General features: G+C 38.4%; 1 protein-coding gene across 1 annotated transcript in view; it reads right to left on the bottom strand.

Annotated features, from left to right (window-relative positions):
- Positions 1 to 11,810, bottom strand: part of DNAH5 (dynein axonemal heavy chain 5) — a 173,604-nt gene that overhangs the window by 82,740 nt on the left and 79,054 nt on the right. The window contains exons 27-35 of the mRNA XM_075084263.1: positions 10,825 to 11,063; positions 9,764 to 10,004; positions 9,104 to 9,303; positions 8,127 to 8,280; positions 7,272 to 7,435; positions 6,450 to 6,606; positions 5,318 to 5,530; positions 1,731 to 1,955; positions 283 to 455 (exon numbers count right to left, since the gene is read on the bottom strand). Coding sequence (XP_074940364.1) covers positions 283 to 455; positions 1,731 to 1,955; positions 5,318 to 5,530; positions 6,450 to 6,606; positions 7,272 to 7,435; positions 8,127 to 8,280; positions 9,104 to 9,303; positions 9,764 to 10,004; positions 10,825 to 11,063 — 1,766 coding nt within the window. The remainder of the gene's footprint in view (positions 1 to 282; positions 456 to 1,730; positions 1,956 to 5,317; positions 5,531 to 6,449; positions 6,607 to 7,271; positions 7,436 to 8,126; positions 8,281 to 9,103; positions 9,304 to 9,763; positions 10,005 to 10,824; positions 11,064 to 11,810) is intronic.

Raw genomic sequence — 11,810 nt, 5'->3', positions numbered from 1 at the left:
CAGGTATACTAGCCTCACATACATGAGAATCAGAGTCCCATACATCATATATGTGGGGATCACACAAGCATGTGGCAGAAAATAAGTTGGAAGTCATTCATACTGTAAGGCACAGAAACAAAAATATTCACATATTCCATGCAAAATTATTGACCTTGATAAGACTGTTAAGGATAAACTCTGCAGAGTTCTATTTTCCGTCCAATAGGAATGACTAAATTGCTGTTGTAAAAGCCTAGGGTTGGTGCCAAAGGATAAAGGAATAAAATCAGTCTTTCTCACCTGTCTGTAAGAGGCGTTATGACAAGCCTGTCAGTACAGCCCAAGAATTCATTCTGGTATGTGAAACCCACATCAGTGATCTTAATTATCATTTTATCAGAGTCTTCATTAAAATAAAATCTACACTGTTTCAGCCACTCAAAGTCTGTAGGGCTCTTGACATGCATGCAACACTAAGAAAAGAGGGGGAAAAAAGGCTGTGGTATTCGTGGTTAGCATTTATAATATCTCATCTAATTAGTAACGCAAAGCAGCACTGCAATCACAACGAAAGGCATAAAGAACAACTAGTAACACAAGAATAGCGGAGACCCCATCTTGATTTTTATCACAAAAATTGCTAATGTGTTATTGCTGTCCCTGAAACCCATACTAAGGCAAAGGAACTTCAGGCTTTAGATGAGTGTGTCAGAACTAAATACAAATCAACAGTCTATAAGCCTCAAAAGTCATTAAGTTCAGTTAACATTAAGACTGCCATTTCTTTCACTCTTCTCTACCATATGAGCACATAACATGATATTTATTTTTAAAAAAAGTCATGAAAATTGTATGAAGCCACATGCAAATTGGAAAGAAGGTATTTCAACACAGTGTCATGGTGCAGACATTAGTTAAGAAATTCAAGAGTTGAGAGTAATTCAAAGTTGACCAACTGAATATTAAAACAGGATTTAAAAAGATGCCCTGCAGGTTGTATCTAAAAATTATACTTCACATAAGATGCTTGTAACTAGAAACAACTGGTTCTGCAATGAAAAGATAGGTGCCTGCCTATCAGCAGTTGGTTAAAACTCAGTAATTCTTTTCTCAGACAGCTTAATTTTGGAGTCAGGTCCAGAGCTTCCTATAGGCAAAAGGGTATGCCAGCTTTTAAGTTCGATTGTTTAAGCAGTAAATGCTTTCATTTTCTGAATTTTAGTATCCTGTGGCAGCATGAGAAGGTGTGAAGTGAATAAATAAGTCCCTAAGTAATAATTAGGTATGCTATTGAAACTAGAACAGAGGAGATAGCAGCTTCAACCAACTTCAAACTTTTTCCTGCACTGTAAGTCTACATTCATTCTACTTACTCCTCAAGACTTACAATGTAGTCCCAAGAAAGGACAATTACTTGCAACACAACATATGAGGAAAAAGAAGTCCCAGCCAACCATGCAACAGAGGCATCTAACTTAAGATGGGCCAACACAAAGCATTATAAAATTCTGCTCTTGCTTGTGGGGGAAAAAAAGACACTGAATTACTTAAAGGGAAACTAAGACATGGATTGAAGCAACATCAGCATTTTTATAACACTCCAGGTCACATAATCATTACAGTCCTGAAATTAAATGTTTAGCTTAAGAGGCAGGAGCTCATAGGTATAGTAATATTTTCTTCTTATCCTTTCACATTGTTTTACATGGAAACACCCTCTAACTAATTTTAAATTTTTCAGTACTTACCAGACCATCAAAAATGTCCTTCTGATGCACATGAACAGTGATTAACGTCTCGTATTTAACTCGTTCCACTGGGCTAAGGTCTTTGGTTGTCATATTTATCAGCATGTTTAGAAGATCCAAGAAAAACTGGTTCGTCTTTCGCATAATTTTTTTATCATACCTGGCATTAGTCAAAGCTTCTTCTGAGTCTCTTGTCCAAATCATTTGGATCCCCAACAACCCAACCTTAGAAAACATAAACGTATATGCTTCATAATCTTTTCTCTTTCACCTAAAATGTACACTCACAGACACAGATAAGCTAAAGAAATGGTTCTGGTCCTATTTGTACAAAATTATTTTTTCATGCGTCCTTACAGAGATCATTCAACCCATGTATTTCTTTTGTGTCCCAGCTCCATTCATAAACAACTTTAAGTCCACACTTCAGCCTTGTAGATATTGCCCACTGCTCCATATAATGTACAGCATATACATAAATACTTTATATAATTCATTGACTTTATAAATATAATTAATAACTAATCAGTGAATAGTTAATGCTTCAATTTAAAATCTTTTTTCAATACCTCAGAAACTCTTGTCATGGTTTTAGTTGGGATAGAGTTAATTCTCTTCACTGCAGCTGGCATGGTGCTGTGCTTTGGACTTAGTATATCGCACCAACCGAGACTCTCTGATCCCCATCCATGAGCTCATTCACCGACTGGAGAGCCAAGGAGTCATCAGTAAGACCCACTCACCCTTTAACAGTCCCATATGGCCAGTCTGGAAGTCTAACGGAGAGTGGAGGCTAACAGTAGACTATCGTGGCCTGAACGCAGTCACTCCACCGTTGAGTGCTGCCACGCCAGACATGCTAGAACTTCAATATGAACTGGAGTCAAAGGCGGCCAAGCGGTATGCCACAACTGATATCGCTAATGCATTCTTCTCAATCCCTCTGGCAGCAGAGTGCAGGCCACAGTTTGCTTTCACATGGAGGGGCGTCCAGTACACCTGGAGTCGACTGCCCCAGGGGTGGAAACACAGCCCTACCATTTGCCATGGACTGATTCAGACTGTACTGGAACAGGGAGAAGCTCCAGAACACCTTCAATACGTTGATGACATCATCGTGTGGGGCAATACAGCAGAAGTTGTTTTTGAGAAAGAAAATAGTCCAAATCCTTCTGAAAGCTGGTTTTCCCATAAAACAAAGTAAGGTGAAGGGACCCGCACAAGAGATCTAGTTCTTAGGAATCAAATGGCAAGACAGACGTCGTCAGATCCCCATGGATGCGATCAACAAAATAGCAGCCATGTCTCCACCAACTAGCAAAAAGGAAACACAAGCTTTCTTGGGCGTTGTGGGTTTTTGGAGAATGCATATTCCACACTACAGTCTGATCATAAGCCCTGTCAAGTGACCCAGAAGAAGAATGATTTCAAAATGGGACCCTGAGCAACAACAAGCCCTTGAACAGGTTAAACAGGAGATAGTCCATGCAGTAGCTCTTGGGCCAGTCCAAGCAGGACAAGATGTAAAGACTGTGCTCTGCACTGCAGCCGGGGAGAATGGCCCTACCTGGAGCCTCTGGCAGAAACCACATGGAGAGACCCAAGGTCGAACCCTAGGGTTTTGGAGTCGGGGATACAGAGGGTCCTACAGATACAGAATACAGAAGCCCGCTATACTCCAACTGAAAAAGAGATATTGGCAGCACATGAAGGGGTTCGAGCTGCTTCAGAAGTGGTTGGTACTGAAGCACAGCTGCTCCTGGCACCCCGACTGCCAGTGCTGGGCTGGATGTTCAGAGGAAACATCCCTTCTACACACCATGCAACTGATGCTACGTGGAGTAAATGGGTTGCACTGATCACCCAAAGGGCTCGAGTAGGAAACCCCAGTCGCCCAGGAATCTACACTGAGAGCAATGGGGGGTGGAACATTTAAACACTGGGATACACATTTAGCAAAAGCCACCTGGATAGTCAACACGAGGGGATCTGCCAATCCAGCTGGCCCTGCACAGTCAGAAATCTTATGTACTGTGGAAGGGGATAGAGTCCTGTAGTGCACGTAAAAAATATGCTGGGGAAAAGAGTCTGGGTTATTTCTGCCTCAGGCAAAGGCAAACCCATTCATGGGACTGCTTTTGCTCGAGGACCTGGGTGCACTTGGTGGGTGATGAGGGAGGATGGAGGAGTCTGGTGTGTACCTCAAGGGGATTTGATTTTGAGTGAAAACATTCAATTAACCGAATGGTATGCTGTTAATTGCTATATAATATTGTATGTCAGCACTACTATGGTTGCTACATGCAATATCAATGGTATCATGGTGGGAATCTCCCAAATTAATAAAAAATGAACTTTCATTGAACCAAGCAAAGTGCAGTGGTGATAGAACAAGGACTAACAGTGCAGCAGTGATGGAATCAGGACTGACTTCATTATGCAACAATCCAACACGACACACAGCACCTCTCTGAAAGAATTGTACAATAGATGGAACCTAAAGTCATGGACTAAATGAACTCAACAGACATTTCACGGATATTTTACAGGGGTGGTCCATAGACTAGGGGAATGATGAGATCTGTATATTCTATTAAAGGATGAGAAGGCAGGTAGGGGTTACTGAAATTGTATTGGATAGTATGGGACCTGAGCATGATATAAATGAAAAGGAACAAGGGGTGGATGCTGTCATGGTTTTAGCTGGGATAGAGTTAATTCTCTTCACTGCAGCTGGCACAGTGCTGTGCTTTGGACTGAGCATGAAAACAATGTTGATAACACACAGATGTTTTGGTTGTTGCTGGGCAGTGCTTGTACTAGTCAAGTACTTTTCCAGCTCCCCATGCTCTGCTGGGTGCACAAGAAGCCGGGAGGGGAGGGGGCACAGCTGAGAGAGTGGATTCAAACTGGCCAAAGGGATATTCCATATCATGTAATGTCATGCCCAGTATGTTAACTCGGGGGGGGGGGGGACTGGCCAGGGGAGGGAAGCAGAGATCGCAGCTCGGGGACGGGCATCATCGGTCAGTCGGCGGTGAGTGGTTGTATTGTTCGTGTTTCTGGTTTTTTCCCTTCTTCCCTTTTCCTTTTAATTATTTTATCATTATTATTATTACTATAATATAGTAATATAATATAATAATTATAATCATTAATATTTTGTTTTAATTATTAAACTGTTCTGATCACCAGAAGCTTCCACTAAGAAAATAATTTTCTCTCAGCACTACTCTCAGATCCACTTCTTTAGCAGTATATAATATTTTCCTGAATATAAAAACATACTATTTTACTTCTTTTCGTTCAGTAGTCAAGTATTAAGCTTTTAAAGAAAGAGTGTTAACTCCATTGAATTAATTTATTGCATTCAGCACTATTTTAGAACAAGAGCTTCAGGGTAAGTCGTCTTCTTTTGGTTTCAGATATTTAAAATATAACTTAAAGACTGAGGTGATTATGATAAATTTAAATATCAGTTTTGCATTTATAACACTGGCTGTAATTTTGATTGCAAAGACAAGGAAAAAATGTCAATGTACTACATTTCTGTGAACAGTTCTTTGTTGATTTAACAATTATATTACCTGGGCTGGGTAAGTAGAAAGAAATTCAGTCAGCTGGAAACTAGTCTCCTGGATGTGTGCAGCTGCCTGGCGAATAATGTGATGCAGTGACAGCTGGGATTCCTTCAACAGGGAATTGAGCCAGACTTCCACATTACCTTCAGCCATTACAGGTCTAGTTAGCTCTATAGTCTCACCCTCTCGTGAACTGATCGACAATATACGATCATATATCTGGTACAAGCAAAGCAAGAACATTTTTTGATTTATAGATTTATTATCTTTACCATAACTGATTTTTTTGCAATCACTTCATTAAACTTATTTAGATAACTAATAAATTATACTATATCTGTTAAGCAAAATGTAAAAACAATTAAACCATTACTTTCGGTCTGCAGAAAGGCTTTAAACAAAACACTATCACCTGAATGAGGAGACAAAGCCCAACACACTGACAATCCTGAATTTCACTTAAGTTTCAGTGACAGCATCCACTTCCCAGTCACAATAAAGGAAACCTTCCCCCATTACTGATGGGTTAATACTCTAATAAAATTTATAGTCCTACAGTCAAACATAATGGAAACATAGAAGTTAAGGAACATGGTCAATCAAAGGAGCTTCAAATGCATGGGGAGGTAGTGAATTTTTAAGAAAATTTATATATACAGAGGAAATTTTGTTGATATCTGTTATTGTAAAGGATGTAAGAAAATTGTTCTCCAAACAGTATGTTTGAAGGGGTATTAAGGATAACTCAGAGGGAGACTAGATACAATTTTTCTTTTCCTTACAATCAAAAAATTAATGAAAAAGTACAAATAAAGGTAATCTAAAGATACAAATATGCTCATAAAGAATCAGAAGCTTATCTGAGAGGGTTCTAGCCTGTATTAAGCCACAGAAGACAGTTCAGGACCTGGGTGGTTTTTTCTGAAACCTATGCACTGGTGCAATTTTTTGTTTGTTTTGCTATTCTATATGGAGCTTTCATATTAAGCAAATGAGGATATGAAACTAAATCTTAAATGAAGAAAGCCTATCCAGCATCAAATAATTGACGAACTTGGTAAAACAGCTGAATGCCCTATGCACCCAGGTAGCTTTCTTATTTAACAAGTATTGCACACTGAGGTGTGGCAGTACATACCCTTTCATGGAACCTGACAGTTTTAATGTTGTCAAAGACATTCAGCAGGTGTGCCTGTATACTGTGAGAGTCTGATGCCTGGCCAAGAATTTCTAGGAGAGCAGGATCTGACACAAAGAAGAAACGTGGAAATAGGAGGCGCTTTTTCTCCAGGTACCTGCATTTTAAAAGAAATTGGGGTGGCAGGGTGGGGGGACAGAGATGGTAAGTTAATTAGGTTAATTTATACATCCTTTCTTCTTTAAAGGTGGCATTTCTCACAATGTATAATTTCAATTTTTAGCAGTGGCAATGATAACAATTCTTATCCATCATACCTTCATGTTAAGCACCTGCTTTAAGCCTACTCTTTCAGCATCAGAAATCATTTCATGGATATCTCTTATTATTTGCTATAATGTAAGAAACAGTAAAAAGAAAAGAAACTAAACCAAAACAAATTGTTCTTACATTAAGTCTTTTACTTGCTATTTAGGTCTCTCATGCTGAATTTCTCCTGGATTCGTGAAGGGTCTGATAGGACATACAGATCTAGATTGCCTTCTGGACTGAAACTAGGATGAAACAAGCTTTGGTTTCGACAGAGATGGACAGTGTGTGAGAGCTTAGTCACAAATCAAATACTTATCAGTGAGTTGCTAGCAATTTCTGTGGAGGTGTTGTATCATCCTGCTAATTTGTTTGCTCAGTTCATCAGAACTCAGAGTAGAATAAGAACATGATTTTTGCAAAGCCCGTGGGACAGTACTCAAGCAATGGCCTTTCCCTAATTACCCAATGCACAACCATCTGCCCAAGACTGTGGTCTTGTAGCAATCTTACCCTGTGAGTGATTTCTGACAGATTTCAAGCTGTTCTAGTAAATGTGGTAGTAACTGTCCCATGATTTCATCTCCAATGCAGCACTGAACAACATTAGGTGTTTCATGAGCTCGGGTCATGATCCTCACCCAGGATTTATCAATGTTAGAGAAACACTTTGCTTCCTGTTGAAAAATGACAATGAATGTGGAAGGGAAGAGATGGAGGAAGGAATAGAGAAGAGGGAAAAGGCACTTGACTGCAAAATCGGCATCCAGTAATCTCACCAGTAATCGTCTCACTAGTAATCCCCTGCCCCACTTCTAAAGACTTTTCAACTTAGAAAAACACAAATCTTTCTGCTTACAAAATACAGTTTATTTTGTACTTGGCTGTCAAGCCTGCTATCTACTTTCTCTTTCAATCATTCTTAGAGAAAAGGACAGAAAACTCATTATGCTTGAATTGCATGTTTCAAATTTGAAGATTTTTTCTAAAAACTGAAGTAAATTTTTAATTTGAAAAGCTATGTAGGAAAGTTTAAGATAAGGATTCCTATCAAAACTGTAGGTACTACTAGGCTAGTGGTAGGTACTACTAAGCTAGCCTAACTAGGCTAGGCTACTACTAGGCATAACACTTAAACACATTGGTTAACAATTTTACAATCTAGAAATAAAAATATCAACTAGCTCACATACTTTTATTATTCTAACACAATACTTCTGTTGGCCTTGTTTACCTGATTTCATAGCAAGACTAGTTTTGTTAAGTACCAAAGATATATTTATGTTACTGCATCAATTATGACATCACAGTTAAGTTTTATCCTAAAAATGTAGAAAACCAAACTGAAAAAAAGGCAGGTCTGAAAACCTTTGGAAGCTGCTTTGCTATGTCACCGCCAACAAAAACAGCTTCTAAATAAATCCACAAGTTCTGCACAGTCATCCAGTTCTCAATGATATCTGTTGTGTTGGAAAGATAGTGCACCCATTTCTGAATCTGTGTCTTGAAGGGTGTGTTGTATCTAAAATACAAAGAAGACACTTGCTTTATTTCAAGATGGAAACAAGTCTCTTGAAAGCCAGCATATTACTCATAAGGATGAGAAATAATTTTGTAATAATTTTGTAATAATTTCTACCTCTGTCAAGTGAAAGTATAAAAACCTATATGTGACTCAATTCAGCTAGTTAGCAGCTATAACCAAATCAGCTCTAACTTCCTACTTTGTATACGTGGTGCGTAGCACAGTTCTGACCCAACAGAAGCTGAATAGGAGCGAGATTTCAATTTCGCTTTAAGATAAAGTGGTTTCAAAAAAGGACTATGAAACACCTTGAAAGCTGCAAGACGCCCAGAGGTCCTTATCAACTGAACTCTTGCTTTTGAACATCTGCCTGATGATCAGGTTCTGCGTTCCTTATTTTATCTGCGGGCTTTAGCCTGTGAAACCAGACAAACTGAAGCTCATTTTAACAGGGATTTTCAGCACCTTTGGCATGAGGCAGTGACCTGTCACGGGGGCAGAGTAGCAGCGCCTGTAGTGCCCATAGTATGCCTGCCACAAACAGGCAGTGTTCCCCTTTACACTCACCACCACTTTTTTGCATCGATGAAAGTTGTCTACTTGATTATTCAGGAAGTCTGAACTGCACCTACATGCTTTCAAAATAACTTATTGGAGGGGTACAGACAAGGACCATCGCATGGACAGTTCAAGGACAAGCAAGCTCTTAGTTTTTATCTAGATGTTTATTTTCCTTCTCCTCTGTGAATGATAGATTTGTTCAATAAAACAAAGCCTCTTGCAGATATTTTTATCTCCCCCTGTCCCCCTTTCCTGTTACCTGTTACTCATGAGAGAGCCAAGAATCATCAAGCTGTCCTCGATGGTAGCAATTGTTTCTGATGCGCTGTCGCCTCTTAAAAGAAGTTCCCCACGGGTTTTAAAGTTTGCAAAGATAAATGTTTTGTTGTCCCATTCAGCTATCACTTGTTTTAACTTCTGCTCAATGTCTCTCTCCTTCACAGCACTTATGCAGATATCCTTTTAAATAAATAGGATGTCAAAGCAAGCTATGAATGGTTCAAGTCTCTGGTATACAAATCTAATTCGTATTTCCTAGTAAGGCTGAGGAGCAACTATCTACCAAGTGGAAAGATATAAAGGCATAGAAACACTATAGTTATTAATCTGTGTACCACATCATGATACGACCAGCTTTGGGGGGGATAAAAAGAATACTACAGTGATTACTTTTCACATCTTTAACATTGCAAAACAAGGCACCCTCACAAATTAACTCCTGGGTCAAGTTGCATGATTTAAAAAGAGGACTTGACACCAAAATATATTTGTGTCATTTTTTTATACAGAAAGCTGAAGTGATAGTCCATTTCTCTGTTCCTTCTTTAGAAATACTGTTTCCCTTCTTATTACTGTTACTCCTATACTATTTGAGCAGATTGTTTTGGTTCATCCATCCACTTCTCTTCCTTCACAATACCTCTATTTCTTCTTTATATCTCAATAGTGGAGCTTCCATTATATTCCTCAGTTTGAATGTTTCACTTTCCACATCAAAGCTGTGCTCAGTGAGATCCATAATCTGCTTCCAATGCCGAGGCATCATTGCTTTACTTGACATCCGCTCAAGCAATGGGCAACATTCACTGAAGTCCTCAATGGTCTTCTTTAGGTCAAAAAAGGCCTGCCATTCCTTTACACCACGAGGAAGCTTACGGCATCTACGTAGAATTAATGCAGGATTTTTCAAACAGTTTCAAATATTCTTTCCATTACTCATTTAACCACAGTATACAGTTTTAACAGCAAACCACATACCTTCCAAATTCAGGTTACCTGTATTTTGAAGATTCTGTATGTGATTCTGCATGTGAGAAAAATCTGTTTCCAGTCTGTTTCATCCAGTGATAGCTGGATGGGCACCTACAGGCTCCCCCTAAGGAGTGTAGCTACATAATTCTAATACATTTTATCCAAGCGATCTTCAAAACCAATGGAACCACTTTACATCTTGATTTATCGTTTGGTGAGGCTCATGATATGCACTGCTCTACGCTCTAGAAAAAAACCCTGTCCCTCAGAACATGTGGGTTTAATTCTTTAAATCATTTGATTCCCGGTTTGATGAAAAGTTCAGCTTCTACACAGGCAATATATCTCATTTTGTAGGAAAATGATTCAGGAATTCACTAACTTGCCTTAGACATCTAGGGTGAGTCTGTCTCATGAATAATAATATTACAACAAACAAGTGAAATTTCCCTTCATAAACAAAATAAATAGAAATTTTAACATATATTCCAATCTCATAAAAAAGATAACCAAGAAGCTCTCTAAGGAAAAATAATCCTCAACATTTAGAGTCTAAACTGGCTCCTTTATTTTACAAAGGTAGTAATGGATATGTTAAAATTAATATTTTTTGTGTTTCACTGAACAAATACATGTTCAGAACTGATCACTGCTGCTATCCAATTATAAACATATTTAAGAAGTAACAAAAGTATTTTAGGCATCTGTACCACAGCAGCAGTTTCTCACCTGTTCTGAAACTCCAGAAGTTCACTGCTAATTTTTCCAGTGTCTAATTCTGACCAAAGAATATCATAGTAGCCACTGACTGTGTCAATGACATTGTTATATAGATTATAGAGGTTCTGTAATAGATTCAGTTGCTTCTTTATTTCAAGCAGCTGAGGATACCGAGTAACAGGCAAACCAAAAAGATCTTCCCCACTAGTACACGTAATGTACTTCCGAAAGAGATTATCAAATCGATTCTAAGAAAGAGAAAGAAAAAGATTAAATTAAATAACTAAATTTTCACGACGCGGCATTATGCTTAGAGCTGCATTAGTGATTAAAATCTAGTAAATACTAGAAAGATATACAGGAGATACTAACAACTTACACTGTCAACAGTTTTGTTAACAATTTTCATAAGAAAATTAACTTCTAGTTAGCTGGGAGGCATATCTTTAGAAGTTGATAGGGAGGCCATTTACTCCATGTGGCACAGTGATAGAACAGTAAATGCTAAGCTTGCACTTGAAAAAGGTGTAGCATGACATACAAAGTAAAGAAGGGCAGATGCAGCAAATTCTACCTCTCTGAGGATGGTGTGCCATTTTGTTACTGAAGGGTTAAAGTAAGAATTACTACTGTTTAAGGAACAAAGGAAAACGAAACTTGTCAATTGCAATATAACTGAGGGACCATAGTAGGAAGCCAAATGAACAGCACTATTAGAAAAGGAAAGCCATTAGAAGTCATCATTACAGGAATAGATATTAATCATAGTACAAAGAAACATTTCAACAGGAAAAAGTCAGTTTAACTGGAAACCTCTAATACTATTAAAAAAGAGAGGAGAAGGAAAGAAGATTGGGCAAAATTGTATTTGTGAGGAAAAGACACAATAATGAACACAAGAACAGGCTATAGACAAACACACTAAACTTGAGAGTAGGCTCTCATCAGGATACTTGACTCTAGTAATTATTACTCATTACTTATACATCCTTTCT

This window comes from Phalacrocorax aristotelis, chromosome 2, assembly GCF_949628215.1.
Source record: "Phalacrocorax aristotelis chromosome 2, bGulAri2.1, whole genome shotgun sequence".
In the NCBI taxonomy this organism is placed as follows: domain Eukaryota; kingdom Metazoa; phylum Chordata; class Aves; order Suliformes; family Phalacrocoracidae; genus Phalacrocorax; species Phalacrocorax aristotelis.
Note: the sequence above shows the minus strand (reverse complement) of the source record. Positions and strands in the feature narration are given on the sequence as shown.